Source organism: Sturnira hondurensis, unplaced genomic scaffold (genome assembly GCF_014824575.4).
Source record: "Sturnira hondurensis isolate 20B ecotype Veracruz unplaced genomic scaffold, ASM1482457v3 Scaffold0004136, whole genome shotgun sequence".
NCBI lineage: Eukaryota > Metazoa > Chordata > Mammalia > Chiroptera > Phyllostomidae > Sturnira > Sturnira hondurensis.
In genome coordinates this window covers 34,757,575-34,784,946 of record NW_028076767.1, presented here as the reverse complement: position 1 = coordinate 34,784,946, position 27,372 = coordinate 34,757,575, and the positions used below count along the sequence as shown (strand labels likewise).

General features: G+C 39.3%; 1 protein-coding gene across 4 annotated transcripts in view; it reads right to left on the bottom strand.

The window, feature by feature from the left end:
- The window catches only part of PDE1A (phosphodiesterase 1A), a 437,635-nt gene that overhangs the window by 23,635 nt on the left and 386,628 nt on the right, over positions 1 to 27,372 (bottom strand). For all 4 annotated transcript variants that reach the window (XM_037044340.1, XM_037044338.1, XM_037044337.1 and 1 more), the window contains 7 exons: positions 26,758 to 26,858; positions 20,238 to 20,363; positions 14,817 to 14,918; positions 14,589 to 14,709; positions 7,119 to 7,200; positions 4,954 to 5,071; positions 3,742 to 3,887 (listed from right to left, as the gene is read on the bottom strand). In XM_037044340.1, coding sequence (XP_036900235.1) covers positions 3,742 to 3,887; positions 4,954 to 5,071; positions 7,119 to 7,200; positions 14,589 to 14,709; positions 14,817 to 14,918; positions 20,238 to 20,363; positions 26,758 to 26,858 — 796 coding nt within the window. The remainder of the gene's footprint in view (positions 1 to 3,741; positions 3,888 to 4,953; positions 5,072 to 7,118; positions 7,201 to 14,588; positions 14,710 to 14,816; positions 14,919 to 20,237; positions 20,364 to 26,757; positions 26,859 to 27,372) is intronic.

Sequence of the window (27,372 nt, the reverse complement as noted above, 5' to 3'; positions counted from 1 at the left end):
GTGAATGCACCACAATTTATGAATTCATTATACTATCTTTTCAGGCATTTTGTACTCACAAACAATGCTGCTATGAACATGTTGCTCATGTCTTCTGACACACGTGAGCAAAAGTTTCTCTAGGGTGAAATTATTGGGAAATATGGTGTGTGCATCTTCAATTTTGCTGAGATGCCAATTTGTTCAGCAAAATAATTATATAAATTTACATATACACAATTAATGTGTAAGAAAACCAAAAGTCCTGGCACAATTTTGACTCTTCATTTCATAATCCACATCTAATCTGGTAACAAATCTTATCAGCTCTGCTTTCAAAATATATCCAGAGTCCAATGTCCTTTTGCTGTTCCTTCCTACTCACGCACACTGGCTTAAGCCTCCCCCACCACCACCTGGTTTAACCCCATTCTTTCTCCTGAGTTATGAGCAATACCCTTTGTTTCGGCTTCTTTGTTTCCACTTTTGCATCCCAAAGAGACTATTTTCCATTCTGTAGCTAGAGAGATCCTTTAAAAACTTCAGTTCAGATCACTTTAGTTTCTTTTTAAAAACTCTACAAATTTGGTTTCCTAAGTGTCCTTGGCCAAAGCCAATGGTATGGTAGGACGCCCATTTATCACACTGCCTGCATTGTGGCCGCTTGCTCAGGGCTCCTGAGCTTCATTGGCTTCCTGGCATTTTTTCATGTCAGGCAAGCTTGACCTCCCAGATATTTTGCTGATTATTTCCTCTGCCTGGAAATGTATTTCCCACTCTTTACCCAGATCTCCCCATAGCACTTTCTAACTTCCTTCATGTACTTATTAAATTATCACTTTCTCAGAAAAGACTTTCCTGACTCCTAATTTAAAATTGCAATCCTGCCCCTAACTTCCACTCCCTCTTTCATGGGGATAGGAATTACCAGCTCTTTTGTTTCTGCCACATTCCTAATCCCTAAAACACACAATGGAAGGAATATAAATAATAATTACAGTAATAATAGCCACTTACGGTAGTGCTGCTATTCTAGGTACTTGTAAGCAGACGGCATAAATCAACTCATTTAATTCTCTCAAAAACCAATGTGGAGAGAGGACTTTCTCTTCCGGCAACATAAAGAGCTTGTTTCCTCACCATAAAAACAAGTACAAAGTTGAAAAATCTGAACAAAAACAACTATTCCATTGCACTGGAAATCAGTCAAAGCAACACAACACTTTGAGAAGTATTTATTCACAAAAAAATTGCTGGAGATTCCGGTGAGAACAGCAGGAAGCTATGGCCTTGCCTGGAGCCAGCTCCTCTGGGCTCCCTTCTGCCAGCCCTGCCTGGAGAATGGCTGAGAGACCAGCTTTGCTGCCACAGGTGGTAGACTCACTTTGTAGTGAGAAGGGAGGGCAATGACCCCTGGTTTCTCCTACATGAAGTGGGAAACTAAGTTGAGAAAAAGTGGGGAAAACCCACAGCTTTTGAAGCCTGGTGTTGTGGTCCCAATTTGGGGTAAGCAGTGGAGCAGCAGGATTTAACAGAAAAATCCCGGCCACCAGAGGCCCCAGTGGGCTGAGATCAACCTCCACACACCCTGGCTGCGTGAGAACCTGTGCGTGCCTGGGAGACACTTTGAGAGTCTTCCTGCACTAGCTGGATTCTGCAAAACATGGTAAAGGCAGACATTCTTCTATTCTTGCGTTTCAAGGATGTATTGTAAATTGTATTAAGTGCAAAGTTTGCATTTTTAACCTTTTTAGTATCAAAGATAGTTTTCTAAGGTTTTTGGGTTATTTGGTAAGAAGGAAACACTACTACTGATTAACCTTACTATTATCTACTGTTAAATGTGCATTTAAAACTTTCTAACTAATTAGACTTATGGGGCTGGGAAAAACATGAGTTACTAATTCAGATAAAAGCATTATATCAGTATTTCTTTTATTTTTTAATAGCAGAGGTGGAGGAATAATAAGATATCATGTAGGATTAATTAACTACTTAACTAAGCAACTATTGGCTGAGTGTCTCTTACACGCCTAGCACTGTGCTAATTGCTGAGGATACACTGGACACCACAGTCGACCACAGGTGCCAAACACAAGGCCCACGGGCCGAATCCAGCCCTCCACCTTGTTTTATCCAGCCTGGCACCTTGTCTCTACCCAGTGGCAGTGCCGAGCTCCTTGGCCCTAGTTAAGGAGCAGTTATATTTATACAGCTCTAAAATTTACATTCAGCTATTTGGAGGCAACCACAAGGCTGCTGTGACCCCTGGTGAAAATGAGTTTGAGGCCCCTGAAGAGTAGACCATGTCCAACTTTTACGGGCCACAGATTCCTATGTGGAAGACATGATAAATAAGGAAAGGAATCAGCAAGTATCATTGATTATTGATTAGTGATATCACTTTGAAGTGACTAAACTGTGCTCTAATAGGGACAAAGAGGGCAGAGGACATACTTCACATTCAGTGGCCAAGAGGGGTTTCTTTCGGGGGGGGCTGCCCAGCATGGGGCTTTAGGGAGCTGTATTCAAAAAGAAAGAATGGATTCTGGCTCTTTCATTTACTGATTGTGAGATTTGGGGCAAGTCACAAAACTGTCCTCTGCTTTGATTTCTTTATTGGTAAAATGGGGATAGTAATACTATATAACTTCTAAGATCCATGTGAGAATTAAGTGAATGAGTACTGTATTTTTTCAGACCATAAGACACACTTAGGTGTTAGAGGAGGAAAATAGGGAAAAAATTTGAAGCAAAGAATGTGGTAAAATACTTAATAACATAAATAACATAATATTTCACCAATGTAAATGTAAACAGAGCTCAACAGCAGCATTAACAACCATTATTCCTCCCAAATTTGGGAGGGAGTGCATTTTGTAGTCCGAAAAATACGGTGATTAAACGCTGTGTTTTTCAAATGAAAAAATAAAACAGGCCTTCCAGCCAAGAAAGATTCAGCCTTTTGGAGAGATCCAAGAGAATTCCTGGCTGAAAAAGCAATCGGTGCAAAGAACCTGGGCATTTCAGAAAGTCAGAAGCCCACTGTGCAGGGAGTATGGAGCACGGGCGTGACAGAGCCGTGGGAGGGAGTGTGAGAAGGCAGGGGCCAGATTTGGAATTTGAAAGCTGGTTTCCTGCATGAAAGTTAATGATGGATACTAACTCACATGCCCTGTAAATGAAACAGACTAATTTCCTTGAATCAGAAAATATGTCAAAAATAACTAGAGCTAGCTTCACATTTGTTTTCCCTGGTTGTAAACTGCAGATGCCTTATCCAACTCATGAAACTGTCAGCTGAGAAAGTAACTTAGAAAAATTGAAAGTAGAAAAAAACAAAAAAAACTCAGGTACCCAAATCTCTGACACTAGGTATTAACATTCCCAAGGCCTACAGCAACACAAAAGCCACCGGCAAAGCCTAAAATACAGGCTCAAAGGTACCTCTGGAAATGAGCAGGGGGCTAATACGCCATGTAAAATCTATCACCAGTTTATCGTCCCAGCCTTTCTATCTTCTTCACCGACACCCACTGACACCCACTTCTGTGGCCCACGAGGCAGAAGCGGAGCAGAATCTCCTTTTCTTTAAGAGATAAACCCATTTTCTTAGGAATAATCCAAGGGTAGCTAAATTCCAAATTCTACCAAGGGCTTGAATATTTTCTAAAAGAATAAATCTGAGAGGGAAAAGTCCCAAATCTGAGAGGAGCTAAGGCAGAGAGAGGGATGGCAGTGAGGCTTCGTGAACAGCTCTACCTTGGGCAGCGAGCTCTTTCCATCTCTCCTTGTTCTGCTGGATGATGTCTACCAGGTTGTTCTTGAAGCTCTTCAGGTCCACGCTTGCAAGGGAGTAGTCTGGGGAGTAGGTTCCATCGTTCACGGTGCCTTTCACGTTCGATCGCCTGAACAAAGCAGCAGCGTAAACCCATAAAGGTACTGGAGCTAACAGTAACAACCAAACTAACCAGAAAAATACCAAGGTCATGATATGGGGTGAGAGAGCAAAGCATGAAACACTTTATAAAACCAACTGGGGAAGCCGGGTGGCAGGTGCTGAGGCCTCGTTTCGAGGACATGGCAGTGCTGCTCACCTGCCTCCTTTCCTTGCTTCGTGGAGAGCCAGGGACTCTGTCGGGGATGCTCTGTGTCTGTGAGAGACTCTCAGAGCAGCAGGTGGGGATGCTCATGTTTTAGAGGGTGGAGGGGCCTTAGGGGAGCAACAGAACCTTGGGGTGACCTCACTTACTAGCGAGTCCACTAATGAACATCACCAAAGAGGCATCGCACTTCTGGAGCCCAAAGTGGGCAATGGACCTGCTCCTTCTTCCCCCACCATGCAACCTCCAGGCTGACCTGCATCTTCTTCCTCAGGTAGAACATTTCCTCAGTTTCCTCATTAGGGCAACATTTAGGGTGCCTGTCAGTGTGCTACTAGGAAGGGTTGTGTGTTTAGATGGGTAGGGATTTAGTGTGATTTTTCTGCAACTGGAAGTTTTAGTAATATCCCTTAGCAAATTTATTGATGAACTATCAAGTTTAAAATAATGTAAGTTGCATATATGATGGACATGTTATATATATTCATTGTATTCATATCATTTGAAAGGCTAACTTTGATAAAGATATCTTTCCATATAAATGGTTGTGATTGATTTGTTTGTAAACAAAATAACACAACCAGATATGTTACTATGTCCAGAATATAATGCCTACATCTTCAATAAAAATTCAAATAATTTTATTTTTTTTGGTATTGAATACTATCTGGCATACACCTTAATACTTTGAGATTTTTGCAACAGAAATCAAGTTTATTTTAAAGGCATATGCAATATAATACATGGCCACTAGGTGGCATTACTATCTAAAAATTCTTGAATTTTCTGCCTAGACATAAGAAATAATAATCATAAGTGAAAGTTTATGAAACATCACAAAGATAAAAAATAAAGCAAAAAAATATCAAACCTGCTTGCTCCATAAGAATTTTTGGTTTTTGAGTCTTCCTCTATAAGAGGAATAATAATTTTCTCTGTTGAGTCCGTCAGGAGAGAAAATGTTGGCTCTACTATGAAATCAATAAAACCTACAAAAGCAAAAAAAGATAAGTTCAAATGTTACAATTTACTGAAGTCTGAAAATACTAATAACGGAGAGTCTCTGATGCTCCTGATAGCAAGCATCAACTATCTGGGTTTATTTACCCCTTGTGATGATTTTCATCCAACAACACAATGTACAAGGATGTTCCAACAGCTGCATAAAATATTCTCTCAAGTAGTGGAAGTGCCTCAATTTAAGCTTGCTAACTCAAGTATAGTACCTTTCCTACTTACTGTTCAGCATCACACTATTTCCTGTTAACAATGAATTCACATCTAACCAGATTAATATATTTGGCTTTCTCAAGGAAAGGAATCGTCACCCTTTCTGAAAAGGCATCACTTGATTGTTGAATTTTATTACTGACCAAGCAGAAACAATATTTTAGCTTCAAAGAAAGTGAAACTGAAGTTTTTTCTCAGGTAATAGGAAATCAGCCACTTTTTCTCCCCCTCTGATTAGTCAGGGCTTTCTGCCAGTATGTTAATATTCATATTGCTGTTTGTTGTTCTCTGGATGTGAAGTGTTAGTTCACAGCGTGTGGGCGTGCTCTGTCGAATCGGCAAAGAGAACCCTACCATCTCTGAGAGATGGCGTTCATCTCACCGCTTGGAGACGTCAGAACGAATAAAGACTTTTACATTTACAGTACTCGTCAAGACAGAAAATGAGACACGAAGAGAATAGGGCACTTACCACCCAGTGTCTGGGTGGAGGAGAATAGAAACTCTTCTAAGCCTCTGTGCACATTCAACCCCCCCAAGGTCCCAGGAGAGGTGGTCCCGGCAGTCCAGTGCTTATTGCCTGAAACGTGCCTGGGAGCCGTGGACTGAGTAGAGGAGAGTAACTAGAGGGAGGCTTTTTAGGTAATAGCATCTCAAGCAACATCCGCACTTGAAGAGTGGCCCATCTGCCAGATGTTCGGATAGAACTAATTCACATTTCAGATAACTGGATTAGTCATAGAACACATTAAGGTACATTTTTAATTAAAAAAACTTTAATAGTTTTGTATATTAATCGGTGCCTCGAGGTCAAAGCAATGTTAATTGGCCACCCAGGCACTACTTAACGTTCTGGCTATGCTTTTAAATGCCTGGGATACCGCTGTCAAATAGGAGGTCATCTGTACTAACATAGCAGCAATTTCGATTACAGCCACAAGTCTCAGAAACTTCTGCTCCTCCCAGGTTGCCTGAGGAGGTCCTTAGCCTGCAACACCAACACCTGCACATAGATACCTGGGTTATGGTGTCTAGAAAACCAGCTGTTGGGAATTGGGTGGGAAGGGGGAGAGGTCAGAGCAGGGAGCTTTCTTAGAGCTGACCCCATTGGCCGGGGTGGGGTGGGGAGGGAGCTGCACCAGCTGCAGGGGCGGGGCAGCCTTCTACTCCTGATGGAGTAATGCAGATGCTGGCCCAGGGGATGGCTCTTTTACAGGTATTTGAGTTGTGCAGCATAGCGATAATACATTTTAATAATGGGCTGCACTTGAAGTCTCCAACAGAACTACAAATAAAAAGAAAGAATATGGTGGGAAATGGAAATTTACAAATTTCTTATTGTTAGCTTATCTATTCATATCGCAAGAATTCTTTCCAAAAGGATATGAGTTAGCATATTAAACATATTATGCATGCTTAGTGATAACAGAACTGAAATATTAATATTTCTATAAATTTAAATATTAAATTAATTCTATTCTATTACTTTAAAATATTAAATTACAGAAAACAATAAGCAGCCACAAAATGGCAAAAAATGCTCTCCCACAAGATTAAAATCCTTTTTTGTAAAAGGATTACAAACAGAATAATAATTTAATTTACTCATGCTGCTTTATTGAACTCGTTTTGAGAGAATGTTTTAATAAAGCCTATGATTTACATTTAGATGTATCTAAAGAACAAATTTATCATGACTGTGGAATGAGGTTCTCATGGAAGTCACTGGTTTGAGCAGCACAGTGCGTCCATTTGAAAACTGACAAGCACACACCCGCTCTCTGTGACCACCCATCTCCCCCATACCTATTTGTGACTGGGCCACCATAGTCGACTTCCGATCACAGAGTGGGGAAAACGGAAGCCCTAACTCGGCTTCTTTATCTCCCTGCAAAAAGGAGAGCTCGTTAGTACACAGACTTGGTTTGGAGAAGCTCAGATAACGAACAGCCTAGATACATAGCCAAAAGCCACCACTTTCGTTTCTTAACTGGCACAGTGTATTTATTTATTTTGATAACACCAAAAGCTGTAGTCTAAGTTTATATAATTCTGTTCAGATGGTCTGCTTTGGGAACATATTCCAAAGGAAGAAGGGACATTTTCAGCATGTGGAGACTGCTTTGCTGTACAGCATCTCAATTATAGACACACCTTGCTCTTTGGAATTTTCTGAAGTCACCATAAAATAGTTATCTCAGTGTGTTATTTCACATTTAATTAACAATCCAGCTCACAAATTTTTCTGCTTTTTTTTGTTCTGTGCCAAATACATCAGCAGATATTCCGTATCAGGAATTCTTAATTACACTGCTTTTGGAAATTAACATTCTATGAGCATTTTGAAACATCTTTCTGCTTATTAACCCATTTTATTTGAATCTCCCACAACAAGTAACAAAGGGTATCTTCACTCATGGTCAGGTTCGGAAATCAGGAGACAAAGGCAGGGGCCTTGACTCTTGCTCAGTCATGAAGTCCAGGTAACTGTTGGGCCACTGTCTGAGGGCTCAGAGCTTCCACTCACTCTGCTTCTCCATCATTTTCTCATCGTGACTTTTACAGCATCATGTCAATAGATTTTATTGGCTTTAATGTTTTATTGACTATGTATTCTGGTGCGTTTCCTCTAAACCATGCTTCTGATTACGAGGAGTGGGAAATTTGATGTCATGATTGCTTGGGAAAATCTAGATATGGTCCCCAAAGAAACAGCTACACACAGGAACATTTCACCAGGCCAGGACTTAAAGCAAATAGGGAGTAGCATTTCTGTGTCCTCTCCCATCAACTGTCCTCATTCCCCTAGGGAATAATGACATCCACTCCATTTGGAAGCCATGTTTATACCCAGCTTCATGGACAGATGAAAGGGAATTACTAGGACCATGGGCCTTGGAGTCCCAAGACACAGCACTGAATTACCGTTGTTCAGCTGGCTACTGTACTTTGCCATGTGTAATGCACATTTTTTGCTCAAATTTTTGAGGGAAAAAATAAGCATGTGCATTAAAATGGTATAATGACTGCATGATCTCATGTATGATGCACCCAAAATGCGGGTGCCTGTTATACATGGTAAAATGCAGTGTCTCTGGTGCTTCAGATATTCCATAGCCTTGGCTAAAATTGGCTCTCCTCATCTGTTACCTGCCTCGCTAATTTTGGCCTACTTATTTTAGGAATAAAGATATACTAGTATCTACCAAATAGAATTACCCTGGGGTGACCTAAGCAACTGTACATGCCAACAAGCTCTTTGTGGAGGTTGTACTGTCATTTGTGCTGTTTTAGGAGGCCATATATAGTTTTAAAGATCAGTAACTTACTGAATACACGTATGTTCTGAGGTACTGACTCACATAAGTGATTGGATCGAAATTACAGGGCCCTAACGTCACTAGACTCAACTAATTAACCAATGACACTCAGTTATCTCCCTGGATCTCTGCCCTGTCCTCGGGGAGGAGTCTGCAGGTGTGAACGTGGGAGAAACGCCCCTGTCGGCATGGAGAGCAAGGAGGTCTTCNATCTGTTACCTGCCTCGCTAATTTTGGCCTACTTATTTTAGGAATAAAGATATACTAGTATCTACCAAATAGAATTACCCTGGGGTGACCTAAGCGACTGTACATGCCAACAAGCTCTTTGTGGAGGTTGTGCTGTCATTTGTGCTGTTTTAGGAGGCCATATATAGTTTTAAAGATCAGTAACTTACTGAATACACGTATGTTCTGAGGTACTGACTCACATAAGTGATTGGAGCAAAATTACAGGACCCTAACGTCACTAGACTCAACTAATTAACCAATGACACTCAGTTATCTCCCTGGATCTCTGCCCTGTCCTCTGGGAGGAGTCTGCAGGTGTGAACGTGGGAGAAACGCCCCTGTTGGCATGGAGAGCAAGGAGGTCTTCCTGCTCAGCCTGACAGCTCACACCTGTCTCTGGGGTTCCTCAGGGGTTGCCGAGATTTCTTCCCTGGAAGGCCCTGGCAACGTCCTAATCATTGCCTTGATGCTTTCCTAACCGCGTGAAATGCTCTGATAGCCATCCACAAGCTGTCGAAGCCAGGGACTTAATGGCTTTTCTTTCTTTTCTTTTCTTTCACTGTTCTCTGACGTCAAACAGTTTCTACAGTTTTAAAGACAGGTAGAAGGTAGGAAAAAGTAAAGTAGAAAATCTCAAGAAAGCTTTTTGCACCGAAACCTGAACTTTAATCCCAGAAGCAACACCAACAACAAACGTGTTAGGCCTTTGGCTGAAGGCTTGGGGACCTCGTAAGGTCAAACTCATATCTGCCCTCAAATACAACTTTCTACATTTCTATAGGGGAATTGAACTGAGATTTAAAAGGAGGGGCAGCTGCAGTAATTTGGTCTTCACTGAAGAACTTATTTAAGGAAAATAGGTCACCTAATTACCTTTCTGCGTCCCTCCTGAAAAAGGCCCTTCTAAATTCTAAGAAAGTCACCAAAACGGTTTAAATGTTTAATGATTATTATAGCTAACATTCATTTTTGGCTGAATTTATAGGATTTAATTATATTTTTGTGAGTGTTATAGTTTACAAAGCATTAATATGCCTTGCATAATTGATATTTACATATTCATTCTTTTTAAAACTATAAGCTTTCATTTTTAAATTTTAAGTTATTATCCTGGCTCATAGCTTCAGTTCTTTACATTCATGAACATGTTTTGGTTGTATCTCTAAATTTGTGCTACTAGAACCATAGCTGAGAATATACTAACTAAGCTACATTTTTATAACTATAGGAAATACGGTTTATTTTTAAATAACACACTTTATACTACCTCTAGCAACACTGAAGAAACCCAAGGGGGCTAAGTGTGTACAATCTGGGATAAAACAATCATTTTGACCTTCCCTTCTCAATAACTTGCATTTCCAGCTTTTTTGTTTCTCCTTGGCTGAAAGGTAATACCTATTGGTAAATGTAAGTTTTATATGTATATTTATTATTTTTTCATGTTTCACAAAGCAACTATATGAAAAAGGAAAAACCTCACTTAGTCATAGGGTTCATTTATTATGAAGTATGAACAAATTTTAATGGCAGTGACTATTTTTTAACTCTATTAACTTCTTGTTATCTTGCCAACCTACTTTGTCTGGTCAAGAAGAGACTAAGAAGTAAAAACCTGTCTTCCTTTACTGATGGTTGTTTTCCTGGCTGGCACGTGTACAACTCTGATCTCTCAGTGAGATCAGCCACAGCTGAAATGAACGGAGCACTTTCCAAAGGCTCCCATTCTGGTCAGAAGGCAGGAGCAACGGTGTTGACCTGTGTGGACGCTCAGAAAGGGCATTAACTGTGTTGATGACGGCACAGCGGTGCTGCGAACATGCCTTGGGGACAAGGACCTGCTTTGTCTTCTTTACCACCAGCTGCTGACTCAAGAGTCAAAAGTAAGAGCTTCTCAAGACTGCAGACTCAGAAACAATTCTGAACTCTTCTCGTCCAGTTTGCTGTGACTTTAGAAAGTCTACCTGAAGTAGTTACACCAAGGGCTAACACCGATGGGATTTTAAAGGGTGATACGCACAGCTTGGTCTACACTGGCTTGTCTTCTAAATTGGGACTACTGTAATAGAACAATTAAAGAAAAGAAAATTTAAAAAATAAAATAAAGAATAAATTGTTCATGTCTACTTAAGCCCTTTTGTTAGATGAAATAAACTTGGTAGACAAATTAATAAGAAATTGATTTAGAAGTCAACACATCCCAAAATTCCTCTGGATGTTTCTGAAAAAATAATTTATGCCTATGTGTACGTACACTTATACAGAAAGATATACAAGTGTGGGTTTATGTGCACACACATACACACATACATTTTGTTGTTGCTCTTGATTCTAAAAATCACTTCTTTCTCTTACTAGTTTTTCTATTTTTGAATTAATATCCAGTCTCTAATTTTGTTAAAAACCTACTGAATAAATTTCAAGTCTAAGAAATATTCCACAGAGCAAAGAAAAAATACTCCTCTTAATTGGTTAATTTTTAAAACGTGGTTGTGTTGGGAATGGGTTTTCTAAATTACAGCCAGACCTTCAAAGTTTGGCCTTGAGTAAGTATCCACTTAGCTAAATACTTACTTAACTTACTTAATACTTACTTAAATACTTTACTTACTGAAATGATATTTTGTAAAATAACAAAAATAGCAATGGCTCTGTAATACTTTGCCTGGAAAAAAAAACAGCTTAAAGTAGATTGCAAGAAATAACAAATAATACCAATTCCTCGTATTTGTATTATGTCTGTAAGACCTCTCACATTTATTCTATCATTTTGTTCTTCACAACTATTCTGGGTGGAAGCAAAGTGGAATTAATACCATCTTATAGGTAAGAAGGTGAAGACTCATATTCCCTCTCCTGGAAAGATGGAAAGCTAGGCTTGGACTTGGGTTTTCTGAAGCTAAGTCCAATTATCTCTTACTTTGGAATTATCAGGCTTCTTATGCTTGTTCAATACACATAAAACACTTTCTTTAATAAGAAACACACCATGTTTACACTTATACTGCCGCTGAGGGCAGCGATGAGTTCTGGGCAGCCTTGGCTGATTTGCCTCAAATGCTCTAGCATGAACAGTGGATCACGTGACACAACATTTCGCGTTTTAGTACATTCCAAAGACATGAAGGAATATATATATTCAAATTGCTTTGTAAAAGTGCTATTTTGACAGTCTGAGATTAAAACCCCCAGTCACTGGGCTGCGTAATGAGAAGGGATCTCTCGGCACTGCGGATTCTACAAAGTGAGAGTTTCTTTCACAAGTGGTGATCCGAGGGTGAGCAAGAATAGGAAAAAACATAGAACTATCGCAGTCCTGCCAGTGTCTAGGACTTCTGCAGAGATACACAGATCCAGTTAAATAGCTTGTGTCAAATGCACTCGGAGCAAAGCATACACCAAGGAGCTTCCGGTTCATTGCTGTATCCACCTCCAAAGGGCTAAAATACGCGGTGTGGCTAAGAAAACGCGAGTACTGAGAGACTCGCTGGTTAACTGAATGCACGAAGGCGTTTTACCTGTGGGATTCAAGGGCATATCTCAGCAAAAGTCTCATAAACTTGTTTTGCTTGTGAAACAGGTTTGTTGCCAGTAGAAACTCATTCATGTTGACCTTTAACTCCACATTCTCCTGTTTTGCTATATATGCTTCTGAAGGGGATTGGAATGTCATTTACTTTTAAAAATCATGAGACAAAGAGCTACGAGATTCCAGCATCGAAAACCAAAATCTTATATCAATTTATTGTGATCTGAGAGGATTTTTGTAGTTGAAGAAAAGAGGCAATGCTAGCAGAGATGGTTTGATTTTCTAACAGCCCATAGTAACATATATGCTTTCCTCTCCTTAGGGCGATGGGTATATTGTCACCTACATTAAAGACATAGAAGCAAAGACTGTCATTTCTGGACACTTTGGGGCTACACAAATATCTTTCATTGCTCACCAAGAGTCCTGTCAAAACAAAACAAAACAAAAACCCGATACCTCCTTCCTCTAAGTAGCACAATCTAAAAAATGTAGATCACAAAATCAAGCACGATGTTATTATACCTATTCTAAGACTTGACCTTTTGTGTTGAATATGCTTTAAACATTAATATTCAGATAGCTGAGTCACTGTTTACTGAGCCCTGAGAGTGACAGGGGAGCTAAGCAGCCTTAGCGAAGGCTGCGATTTCTTCCCACCCTGAAATTCAGTGTCAAAAAGCACCGCACGCTGGAGGCTTCATTGTTGGTATCTGTCATCTTTCCAGAAAATTCAAGAATAAGATGAAGCTCAAAAACATCTGCACGTAATTGCATTGAATTCATTCCTATCACGATTCTGTCAATTATGCTTTGTCTAGTTTGAAATCAATAAAAGACAGGAATAATACAAGTTATGCTATTATTTGGAGATTTATCCATAATTTTCAAGAGTGTCTGGGATTTAGTAGAGATATATCTTTTAACACAGTGATTTTTTAGAGTTCTTCCAGGCATTAATGAAGTGCTTTTATTCTTACATATTATTTTCTAAGTCCAGGAACAATTTATGTTCAAATCTTACCTATATTAATTATGAACACACTTGTGTAAATAACATTTAGTTAAGATATAAAAAATGTTCACTCTACCCTCCACACAGAGAGTTCCCTAATGTCTTCCAGTGAATCCCAGTCCACACAGGCACCCGTTGTTCAGACTTCCATCAGCATAGATTAATTGTGCCAGTTTTTTAACTTTATACAAATGGAGTCATACAGTATGCATTTTTTGAGATTTATTATTGTTTATATTTAGTCCAGTTTTTACTGTATGATAGTCCACTGTGTGACTGTACCATGATTTATTTGTCTATTCCTATCCTTGATGTGCATCTGGACCGTTTCTAATGTGGGTTATCATAACTACTACTGTTACAGCTACTCCCAACAGGACGCTCCGTGGGCATAAGCACTAAGTTATCTGGGTTACACACCTATGGATGAACGTGCTTGGTCATAGGGGATGTTAAGCTGAACCTTCACACATGCTAACCAGTAGTTTTCCAGATGGGCTACAATGAGTTATGCTCCCATCAGCAATGCCTGACCCTTGCAGTTGTTCTAAGTAATACTTAATATTGTCAGTCTTTTTAGTTCTAACCATTCTAGTGAGGATGTACTCTATCTCATTGTGGTTTTAATTTATAGTTCTTTGATAAGTAATGATAATGATCATGCTTGAATATACTGTCTACCCACGTGTGTATTTTGTGATGTGTGTAATCAAGTTGGGATGATTCTCTTCTTGTTATTGATTTGTAGATGTTCTTCATACATTCAGGGAACAAGCTCTTGGATGGCTATTTGTAGTACAAATAATGTTCTCTAGCTCTATGGCTTGCTTTTCCTAATAGTATTTTTATAAGAGCAGAAGTTTTAAATTTTGCTTTTGGCCACTTTACCATTTTTTAATATGTAGTGCTTCATGTATCTCTACTCTAGCATTTTCCTCTTAATAACAGAGAACAACTCTAATTCCCTTCCTTCCTTCCTTCCTATATCTGAGATTCACTATCAGGTCTCTTTTTAACATATGTATTGTACCATGCAAGGTTTTAAAATACATTTATCTGAAGGATTAACACATTTTGCCTAAAGTCCAAGAACACATTACAGCCATTCTGTACAGACATATATATGTCAACATGCACAGCCACTATTTCCAAAAACATTTTGCAGAGTGTGAAAGATGCACCTGTCGGAAAAACTCCTCCATCAAGGCCATGGTCCACCGGTGGTGCAGCTGCCAGCACTTGGCCGGGTGGCTGATGTCTGCTGCGTGAAGAATCAGGGACATGGTTTTGGCCCTGTCAATCCTGTAAAACCAGGGACATACACAAATCATCAGAACAAGGTAAGCAGTTACAGTTCTCTCTGAGTCCAAACCCACAGAACTCTAACGTCACAAAAGAAAATAACCTACCCTTCAGGCTGCTGCAAATTGTTTCGTATATTTTTAATTTGCTGGAAGTGACCAGACATGTCTGTAGACAAAACCATTTCAACCACTAGGTTCCGAAGATCCCTGCAGAGTCATCGAAAGAAAAAAGGTTCATTTAGCCCTTTAGTGTTCTCAACAGGAGCCCTTCCTGAAATAATGCTGATTACATTTTTATTTTTCTTAATAGGTATGAACACAAAAGAAGGTACTTTTTAAATATAAAGGCACTTTTAAAAGTTTACATCCCTTTCCCTTTTAACATTAAGGATTTAGGAAGTTGCCTGGAGAGCAATGTGTGAAGGAGGCTGTTGGACATCTCCCTTTCAAGAACTGGATGCTCTCTCCACCCACACCTACATCGACCCCCACCCATAAATCCTAAACACCATGCTTCTGTCTGAAAGGATCCTCACCAGTTTTAAAGAAAAACTATCGCAAACGCAGTAGGTGCTGTCAACAAAACCCCTAATATTCGATGTTACACTAGGCAGTTAGTCAGTTATGAATGAAAGCGAAGGGAGCCAGACACCATATTAACTAGGAAACAACAGTTTCACAGTGCACCTGGGCGTCAGAGTAGGTGAGAAAGATGTTTTTCAGTCACATTAGGGCACCATTCCGCTGGATTAACTGGGGCAGGGAGAAAAATGGGAAAGGAAATTCCTTGTACTAAGCACGTGAGCTGTCGGAACTAAATGACGGAGCAGGACCATGAGGCATGTGCAGGCAGTAGGGCCATAATGGTAACCGTAACGGAGAGGAGTGCAGCCAGGGGAACGCTGGGGAAAGATCAGATGGGATAAGGGAACAAAACTCCAGAAAATCCAGGAAAGGGCCTGGATGGGGAGGGCACCAGCTCAGGCTGGAAAAAGCTAGGAAAGAGGTTGAACAGTTTGAAAGAAAGCCTGCACTTTTCTGAACCCAAGAAAATAAATGGAGACAGCAAGGAGCTCGAAGCAATCACGATTATAGCCTGCCCACTCTCTGCCTCTCCAACAGCGTACTGTCGCTTTTCACTCTAATAAAACTTGCCACAATCTTTTAAAACCCTCCTACACAGTGTCCCTGAAATTCCTTTCCTGCAACACCTCAGAACAACCCTATTTCCTGACCCTGCGGGGAGACTCGCCTCCGTCCCAGATTGCCCGAGTCCTGGTCCTCCTCCCGAGGCATTTATACAGCATTTATTCACTCCGGCAGTGTTCTGGGCACTTTTTAATCTTTGTAAAGACATTTAATCTCTGTAACAACACTGTGAGAGGGTATTATTTGCTACCACAGACGATCGAGTCCTTTGCTCAGTCACACCGGTAGTACAGAGCAGAGATAAGATCCACACCAGGAGTTCTACTCCCAAGGCTGGTGCTGGGAGCAGTGCCCGGTGCCAGCCTTCTGCCTTGGAACCCTGGAAAACTAAGACGCTAATGTAAGGGGGGGTGGGAGGCAGGTTTCAGCTTCAGCTTTCGAGACCCTGACCCTGCATGTCATAAACAGACTTGTCAGTACCACTGAAATATTAGCTGAGACATTGTAAATATGGGGGCCGCATCACAAACCTATAGGTGAATACCTCATTCTCACACTAAGTACAAAGTAAGCTGCCTCAGCTAGCTTGCATCTTCCACAATTCATGGCTTGCTCAGTACAGAGAGTTAAAATACAGCGGGTAGCAAAAGCAGGTTTACAGTTGTAAGTATGTGAAACACAGGATTTATTCTTGTATTATTATTTATTACTTATTGTGATATTTTACATATAAGCAATTGTACTCATAAACATACTTTTGCCCCACCCTGTAGTCACTCATATGGGAAAACATATTTTATTTTAATTGTGTGGTGTGACCTGTAGAGTAAGTTACCTGAAGATGGTATGATCAAACTACTTGTTTTTTTTTTAAAGATTTTATTTATTTATTTTTAGAAGGTAAAGGAAGGAGAGAGAGAGAAATATCAATGTATGGTTGCCTCTGGTGTGTTCCCTGCCAGGAACTGGCCTGCAACCCAGGCATGTGCCCTGACTGGGAATCGAACCTCGATCATGTGGTTCGCAGGCCCACGCTCAATCCACTGAGCTACACCAGTCAGGGCAGAAAATACTTGTTTTTAAAAACAATTTCATATAGCAGGTTCTTGCTGAAAATTATGGGTGTTCAATTCAGTTGTAGTTTTAGATGTGAGCCATGATAGTTCACATTTACCTTTGGCTAAATATTAAGGGAAGGGAAATTATTAGAGATTATAAAGCTATTCTAAATTACATTTTTCTTCTGAAATTCTGAAGAGACCCATACTACAGTAAGAGCAATGAACCCAACATATTTACATTAACTAAGGAAAAATGAGACTGAAGTTTTATAAAGTCTGTAAATCTAATAAAAACATTGTGCTTTGGCCCTGGCTGGTGTAGCTCAGTGGATTGAGCGCGGGCCTGCGAACCAGACGATCGCGGTTCGATTCCCAGTCAGGGCACATGCTTAGGTTGCAGGCCAGTTTCCGGCAGAGGCCAGTTCCCTGCAGGGGATGCATGAGAAGCAACCATACATTGATGTTTCTTTCCTCTCTCCTTCCCTTCCCCTCTAAAAAGATAAATAAATAAAATATTTAAAAAAAAAAACCATTGTGCTTTGTAGATAACTAATCAGTAAATGCTAGGTATTATCAGTAATCTACTAAAACACGTCAATAAACTAGACAAAACAGTTCTCAAGGGAAATGTTACTTTATTTATGAATTATTGTTGCCAAAATTTTAATATTGTTGAGATTGCAGTTACTACAGGCACCTTAAGAAATAAACAGATATGCAAACAGAGAACGTGCAAGCCCTTAAAAACCTATCCATATTTTAATTCTTGGTAAAATGTTAGGTTTATAGTAGCAAAATTATAGCTTTTGGAAACTGTTGGATCTGTTAAATTCGACAATATTATAATGTATATAGTAATTGTAAAAAACAATCATATAAAAATATTCGATTAGGATGACTGAGAAGTTACTATATGGAAATTTACAAAAAATACAAGAATAAAGTATTAGAATAAAATATTTAAAATGTTAAAGAATATTGTTTAATAGGAACAGAATCAACTTTGAGAAGGAAAAAATTTAACTCAAAGGAATAGGAATATAAATGTTAACTCTGTGAAATGAAAATCACTGTTGAAGAAATCAATGCTCTGTATGTAAATAGTCAAGTCAATCTTTCAGACCTTAGGAAATACCTCCAAAGTTGCCTCACCACTTCTACCTTTGTACGTCTACGGTGCAGCTAGCCCAGCAGTGGTCACTTTGGCCTTCCCAGGCTGGAAGCCCTCTAGGGCTACTGTTTTCTGCAGAACAAAATAGCCTGACCTGGATTCCCAAAACAAGACGTCTCCTCCCTTCCCACGTCCCCCGCCCCTCCCTCAACTCTCCATCTTATACCTGTTTCCAAGGTGCAGAAGCAGCCTTGAAAATCCAGGACCATCAATATTTGGAAAAAGTAACCAAGGGAAATTAGGATTCTTTTAAATCCTAAATTAACCTTTCATTAATAATCAATCAATTTATTTATTTAAAGGCAATTCTAGATCACAGGTATTTTTTCCCCTTTGGACATTTCTCTGTGCCTTGATTTAAAGATTAAAAACAAACTCTTGGGTATTTTGCATTTGAATGGGAAGCTTTTCTACCCATTAACTGACTTTTAACAAGAAAGGATTTTCCTTCCTCCCTCCCTCCCTCCCTTCCTTCCTTCCTTCCTTCCTTCCATATATGTAGTTTCCATAAACTATTTTTTAAAATTTTTATTTATTTATCTTTAGAGGGGAAGGGAAGGAGACAGGAGATAAGTATCAGTGTATGGTTGCCTCTCCTGAGTCCCCTTCTGGGAACTGGCCTGCAACCCCGGCATGTGCCCTGACTGTGACTCGAACCTCGATCGTGTGGTTCGCAGGCCCGTGCTCAATCCACTGAGCTACACCAGCCAGGACTCCATAAACTATTATGGATCTACAACACTCAACAATTTCTACGTTTATCTGAAATTCATATTTAACTGGATGTCCTTTGTTTTTATTTGCTAAATCTGGCAACCCTATAGTCAACTGAAGGGGGTGATGATAACCGAGCAATTAGGAAGAAAGGAGACAAAGTTCTGCTGTGTTCAAGGTGCATCTTGTTATTTTCCCCTAACTGGTAACAAGTATCTCCATTCCATGCAATTTTTTAAAAAGAAGACAGATGCTTTGGAGAAACAGGTAAAATTCACTTCTGTACCCTTTAGTATATTTGTAATAGTGACTTCTTTGTTTTTTTAAAAAAGCTAACCTCCACACAGAGAAAAGTAACAAATGAAGGAATTATTATGACATTAATATTTTGAATTTATGTAGGATCACGTATTGATAGAATTGAGCAGAGTTACACTCCAGATAGTATAAAACTATGTATCTTAAAGTATTTGTTTCATGGTGTGTCATCTTTTAGATTGGCTCTGATGTCTGTAGATGTTGCATTGGTCTGAAAATAATTGGTCTGTTCAACTCCATCTAACAGAGCTTGGGTCCTGAACAAAGTCTTCTAGGTGCTTATCTCCTCAGAGTCATCCGGTCAAGGGGAATTAAGTTTGTAATATTGCTAGCATCTAGTTGTCTAGATGTTAATAAAGAAAGCAAAGGGAATTAGACATCGTGTTCAATAAACTGAGGAGCATAAGCTTGTTTGCTTAGCCAGGAAGCTACAGCCTCACACCCCAGGAGATCACAGCATTTCTCCACAAAGGGAGTTGACACTCCTCCCTCCCCCATGCCCCGCCATCTGGTACCTGATTGGCAGAGGCTGCTGGGGGAGGTGCTTGACCATAGAGACCTGTCAGTCTAGAGGGAAGACCACAGTAAGGCAGCAAAAGCTTGGGGTGTTGATTAGTTATTTCGAAAAACCTCCTGGTTATAACCCCAGGGGAACAAAGAAGCACTCACTCTCTCACTCGGTGACCTGCGCTTGCCCCTTCATTCCTGCATTCTCTCTCACAGCCAGGAACACACACACACAATCATGTGGACCAGCAGCAGACACATGGGCTCCTAACAACGAAGCCCTAATATAAAACAGCAACTCTGGAGCTGGCCTTTGTTTGGCCTTGCTGAAGACAAGGTTGGGCTTTTTCCATCGTGGGATAGACAGTGATGGGACATCGGAAACCCAAGGAGCACCTTCTAGTTCCGCCTGAATAAACCTCGCCACAAGACCCCACCTCCTGAGCGGGTCCCTGGAATGCTCTCCCTGGGGTCCCCTGGAGGTGTCTGATTTCCACTCACAACAGTATATGTAAGGGATTAATTTTCATCTGTTTTCTTCACCTTGTCACGTAATTTAACTTTTCCCTAAAATTACATTTCCTCTAGGTTTCCCTTTAAACTCACCTCCAGTCATCTTTGGATAAATTTATCAAGACATTCATTTCTTCTTCTTGCATCAGTCGGTAAGCTGCGCTCACATGGTGATTTTCAAGGACAGATCGATCGTTATACAAAATGGCAACGTCGGACCTAAGGATGAAAAAGAAAATGCCTAGTAGAGGGTTTCTTACCACTTCATTGGTGCCTAATAACACGTTCAGGTCACAGTTCATGTCATCAGTAAAAACCCAATAATCAAACTCCGAAATTTATGGAAATACTTATTTTCCTTTTTTACTATATGATTTTTAAAGTTCACCTTATTTTTAGAGCACTTTTAGATCCACAGCAAAATGGAGTAGAAGGTACGGAGATCTGCCATATACTCCCTCGTCCCACATACGCACAGCCTCACCTGCCATCAGCACTCCCCACCGGAGTGGTGTGTTTGTTACGATTGATGAATCTACCCTGACACACGTTTGTCATCCGCAGTCTACGGTTGCTTTAGGCTTCACTCTTGGTGTCGTATATTCTATGGGTATGTACAAGTGTATGATGACATGTATCCATCACTATAGTATCGTACAGAGTATTTTCACTACCCTAGAAACTCTCCATGATTTGCCAATGCACCCTTCCCACGTCCTTAACCCCTGGTCTGGCCACCACTGATCCTTTCACTGTCTCCATAGTTTCGCCGTTCCACAACGCCACATAGTGGAATCATACAGTATGTAGCCTTTTTGTATTGCTTCTTTCACTTAGTAATATGCATTTAAGTTTCCTCTATTATTCCCATGGCTTCATAGCTCCATTCTTTTTAGTACTGAATAATGTTTCATTATCTGGATACATCATAGTTTATTTATCATCACTTACTGAAAGACATCTTGGTTGCTTTCAAGTTTTGGCAATTATGAATAAAGCTGCTATAAATATCTGTGTGCATGATTTTTGTGGACACAAGTCTTCAAATCCTCTGGATAAATGCAAAGCAACGTGATTGTTGGGTCATGTGGTAGGAGTGTGTTTAGTTTTACTAGAAACCATCAAACCCTTCCACAGTGGCTGTACCATTTTGCATCCCCTGGCAGTGTGCAAAGCTTTCTGCTGCTCTGCACCCTGGCCCACACTGGCGGTCATCTGTGTTCTGGATGTCGGTGAGTCTAACAGATGTGGTGCAGTGTCTCATCGTGATTTCAGTTTGCATTCCACTGAGGACAAAAGTGGCGTGGAGCTTCTTTCCATATGCTCTTTGTGTCGTCCGTGTGTCTTCTTTGGTGAGGTGTCCGTTAAGGCCCATTTTTAAAAATCAGAATGTCTTCTTACTCAACTTTGTGTTTTAAGAGTCCCTTGTATATTTTGAATTGCAGTCTATTATCAAAAGTATCTTTTATGAGGCAAACATGGTAAGTACTACACTAGAGAAACCACTTGGAAGTATCTTTTGTACGTATTTTCTCCCAGTCTGTGGCTTGTCTTCTAACTTGATATTGTCTTTCACATGTGAAGAGCATAAGTTTTTCATTTTAAGGAAGTCCAGTTTACTATTTTTTTCATGAACTGTGCCTTTTTAATTTAAATAGTCCTCATGACATCTAAGATTATGTAGATTTTCTCTATTATGTTCTAGGCATTTTTATTTTTATGTTTTGCATTTAAGCTGATGATCCATGTTAAGTTTACTTTTGTGAAGAGGTGTAAGGTCTGCGTTTAGATTCTTTTTTTTTTTTTTTGCAGGTGGATATCCTATTGTTCCAGCACCATTAGTTGAGAGACTTTCTTTGCTCCATTGTGTTGCCTTTGCTCCTTTGTCGAAGATCAGTTGTCTGTTTAGGTGAGTTGTTTCTGGGTTCCCCATGTGCTTCCATTGACCTACTTGGCTATTCTTTGGCTAATACCACACTGTATTAATTATTATAGCTTTACTGTAAGTCTTAAAGTAAGACAGTGTTAATTTTTCAACTTTCTTCTTTTCCTTCAATGCTATGTTGGCAATTCTTTTGCCTCTCATATAAACTTTAAATCTACTTATGATACCCACAAACTAACTTACTGGGAGTTTGGGGTTTCATTAAAGCTGTAAGTCAACTTGAGGACTGACATATGGACAATATTGAATCTTCCTGTCTATGAGCATCTACCTATCTATGGGACCTACCTATGAGTAGGTCCCAAGGTGCCTACTTTGAAGGGGACTGAGGCATCATTGTCTTATGTACAACATTTCTTGTATCTTGTATCTTTTTCAATAAATGTCTCTATTTTTCATATTACATGGCTGGATACCTTCTGGACAGACCTCATATTCTAAGCATTCTCATTTCTGTATAATGGAACCCTTGCTTTTTCATCACCCACTTAGTTTGCCAAATCATTTTGAAAGTGTGGAATGGAAGCAGAGCCACCATGTTCAATGTGCTAAAATGGTGTACTTAAGTCAAATAAGTTGGTAGGTTGGAGGTAGGCAGCAAAAATAACAAAAGGAAAGTCAAGGTGAAATCTGTAGTAACATTGCTACCACTTTCCCCAACCTTAGGCTCCTCTTGCTTTTCCTCTTCCTGGTAGACTTACACTCTGTTAGCACTAAAATTGCCTCATTAAGACTTAGTGTTTTAGGCTTTTCAGTGGGTAGACTCTCTGTTATCACCTATGACTGACCCTATCACTGAATGTTTACCAAAGAGTTGGCAAGGACAAATAACATAAAGAACTACAGGAACCTGACTCCTATTTGAGATAAACCATACTCTATTATTACTCTAATATATGGAAAATGACCTATAAAATAATTTACCTTCTCTTTTATTTTTAGAATTTCATAAAAGTAAACCAATATGTACTAAGCTAATTGTATAGACCTCCGTAATACAATTTCTTTTAATAATTTCATCTATGGCCTAAAAATTACTTAGTCAATAATCAAAGCTCAGTGCAAAGGAAACTGAACTAACAAACCTTACATGCAATTCGTATTTAAGAGAGCATTAAGTAGATATTGTCCCAGTATCTCTGGAAGTTTCCCGGGATCATGGGAAAAACTGTAATTTGCAAACCAAATATCATTTGCGTGGCCTCACATGTAGTCATGGTAGTTTTGCCAGGGTTGTTAAAACACATGGCTTCACATATCATTGTTTCTGCCTTCCACCAGCAAGAAAATAATGCATTAAAATGTAGTTGTAGCAAAGTATGTACAATTTTGTCTCATAAATTGAACAGGGTATTGAGAATACAGCACGGTTTTAGTGTTTGCGGTGGTCTTTGCTAAAAAAAGAACAAGACTCTAAGCAACATCTAGTATCCATGGTAACGTGTAGCTCAACATTTTCTTTTCACAAGAAATTCATTATTTTCATTTATTTATATTTGTAAGAATTTCGTGAGTTATACTATCTATGTTAAACTTAAAACTATCCAGCACTGTGGTGTTTTAAATCGTTTTTCAATCACTTCATGTTACCCAGTGAGTAGGTTTCCATATTCAGAAAGTGCTCTAAGTCCAACTAGCAGTGAATGATATAAAATAGAGTCACTGGTGTCTGTGACATAAACATCTATTTCTCCTTAGACAAAACATGAAGGTGACAGTGAGAGTTTTAAAAAAACATGTTATTTTGTTGCATTTGTGGTAACCATAACATTTTGTTTGTAGAATTTTCAAGTTCTTATAAAATTAAGCCATTAAATAATTGATGCTACTAGAAAATGTATAAGAAAAAGTAAAATACTAGAAATTCCCCTTGTACACAGTTTCTTAATACAAAAATAGGGGAAAATATTTTCTTCCTCTTTCTCTTCCTCTCTCTTCTTTTTCCCATCTCCATGTCCTTCTCTGTAGTTCAAGGTACAAGTGAATTGGGACTCTTCATTCAACTTTAAGCCAACGGTAAAAGAAGAAAGCTGGAAGCCTGTTAACACCACTGTTGGAGAAGGACAGTCCACTGCCTTCACTCTTCACAGTAGAAAGAGCAAGAAGTATTCATTGGTACCAGATCACTCTCTCCCTTCTCCAACTTCCACAATTATTATTCTCTACAGGACCAAGCTCAGCAATGAGCTGTCTTTAATTAAAATCCCACTCATTATGGTTTGGGGGGATGCAGAAGAGCTTTTGATAAGCAGAACTATCTGCATGGGTTGCCTTTCCTCCGATGTTACCCACAAACAAAACCAAAACAACTCTTTGTGCTCTGCAAACATTTCCTGCTGCACCAGCTTCAGGGGTTTCCTCTCCCCGTCACGCTCTTTCAGTCTGGGGGACTCTAAAAATAAACAGGACACCTTCCCCAATATTTCATTGTTTGAATTTCATCTCTTCTTCTGTTTCCCTCAAGGGGCCATGATCTGTAAGCCCACCCATTTCATCCTGTAAAGGGTTGGGACCACCATATGTCTGTTTCTGGCCATGGAAGCAGAGTCATGTAAGTAGACTGGATTGAGAGTGAACATCCCTCTTAGCTTCTCAGTGGTGCTACTGCTGTCAGCTGACTGTGTATAAACAGGTTACTTCACTGCTTGAGATCTTTGCATTTTCTTCTAAGACTCTGAGATTTAGATCAGGTGATCCATAACGTGAATATCAGCCACTTTAGGGTCGTTTGAAGCTATAAAGTGTTGAATATTTTATAAAATGTTTGTATGCTCTTCACATCAAAAGAGCAACTTTCAATAACTGGAAAATCAGTTGTTAGAAATTGCTATTAAAAAACAAATGAACACACCACATAAAACCTGCACATGAATGTTTATATCAGCTTTATCCATAAGTGCAAAGATTCAGAAGCAATCAAGATATCCTTCAATATGTAAATAAGTAAATAAATTCTGTACATCCAGACAATAAAATATTATTCAGCAATGAAAATAAATGAGCTGTCAAGCCATAAAAAAACATAGAAGAGCCTTAATCGCATATTACTAAGTGAAAGAAGCCGTTCTGAAAAGGCTTTATCGTGTATGGCTTCAACTATATGACATTTTAGAAAAAGCAAAACTACCGAGACATTAACAAGACCAGTAGTTACTATGGGAAAGGGGGAGGGAAAAAAGGAAGAATTAAAACGTGAATGAAGCAAGGGGACTTTTAGGGCAGTGGAATGGTTGTGTGCATTACTGTAATGACGGATACATGGCATTATACGTTTGTAAAACTCTTATAATGTATAACACAAGAATTAAACCCTAATGTAAACTGTGAACTTCAGTTACTAATGATGTATCAATAATGGTTTGTCAATTGTAATACATGTACTCAGTGCAAGACGGAACTATGGGTTGTGGGGAAGGAGCCTATGGGCACTCTGGGCTCCCTGTTCAATTTTTCTGTAAACCTAGATCTGCTCTGTGAAATCTATTAATTAAAAACTGAACAAATAAAAAATAACTAGGTTTAGTAATCCCTCAACAAACATAGAGAGTTTTATAGTGGTTCCAGAAAGACATCAGTCTTTCAACTTACATCTCCATCTTAAGCATATTTGACTAGTGAAAGACATAAATTTCAGGATCCAATGCATATAAAGGGAGCTGAATCATGAAGGGCCCACATCCAAATTCTGCCTCCCGAGAAAGGAGACCTCTGTGCAGCCAAACAAAATTCAGAGCACCTTCTTGTTATTGACTGATTTGCATTCCTGAAAATTTGCATGTTGAAGTTCTTGTGCTTTATCACCCGGTACTTTGGAGTATGACTGTATTTGGAGATAAGGCCTTTCAAGAGATAACTGAGGTTAAATGGGGTTGTGTAAGTGTTGGGCCCTCATCCTTCTAGAAGAACACTGGTGTTCTTCTAGAAGCAAGAGGCAGACACCAGGGATGCTCACCCACAAAGGAATGGCCATGTGAGGACACGGTGAGAGGTGGCCATTTGCAAGCCAGCGAGAGAGGCCTCGGCAGAAACAAAACCCACTGACTCTGTGATCTCAGCAGTGAGTCTCCAGAACTGTGAGAAAATTTCTGTTACCTAAACCACCCAACCTGTGGCGTTTGGGGATGGCCATCCTCACAGACTAACACTCTCCCACTCTGCTGTTTTGAATCTAATAACTGCCATTATCACCATTATTCTAAAAATTGCATTTTCCAATTATTTTAAATTTAACATTTCATGCTCACCTGAAAGTATAATTCCCTTAATTTTTTTCAGATTTTTTCAGAAGTGCAATATTAGTATATATTTTCAACTGCATAATGATACCAAACTAGTGCCTTCGACAACAAATTGCAATATTTGTCTCAATAAATAAATGCCTGTCTTATGTGAGAGTTCAAAATGTAAATTCTGGGCATAGATAAATTATATTACATATCTTTATGTTCTTTACATTGCTAAATATGCCACAAAATATATACAAAGTTCTTGATAAATAATAGCTGATTGATGGAAGTGTTTATAGCTTGAGGAATTTGGCTCAAGTTTATTGAACCTATTATTATTAGACATCTTCATTATTATTTTTAGGTCCTCTTAGAGTAAGTAGCATGCAGAAAATCCATTTCAAGTTCTAACTTAGAAGAGTGAAGCCTGCACGCAGCTGACCTTGTCTGAATGTGGAAGTTGTTGGTGGTCCCGGTGTGCTCGTAGTCATGGATGGCAGCGGCGAAGACCAGCGCTAAAATTTCCAGTTCCGTGAGCCAGTGCTGGGGAAGTAAAGCAAGAGTTCGCCATGTTTAGAAAGCAGAGGTCATGCTGTCTTTCTACAAAAAATGGTTTTCAGTGCACCCAGTATGATTAATCATATAGAATTGTTTTGTTGATTTTAAACACATTTTCCTTTCTGTCTCACCTCCACTGATTGTGCATAATAATGACTGCTTCATAACGCTGATTGTTTCATGAATAAATTCACAATCCAGACATTGTAATTTTTCTCGCTAATTGAAAAATAAGTTATTTCCTATGATCTAAATGTGAACCCTGACTGGATTTTGAATTCATAGCCTTACCAATTGGGGTTCTCATGAAGTTAATCAGAGTTAATTGAATGTTAACACATAGCTTATACATCAGTAAAATGTCTTTTAGCTCAATTTTTGTGGAAGAAGCTTACTATGAGAAAATTTTCCATCTAAGAGTTGAAAATATTCATTTTGTTCATTAGAGGAACTGAACTTAGTTTTTATATTTAAATAGAGATTTAGAAGAGTTTCCAAG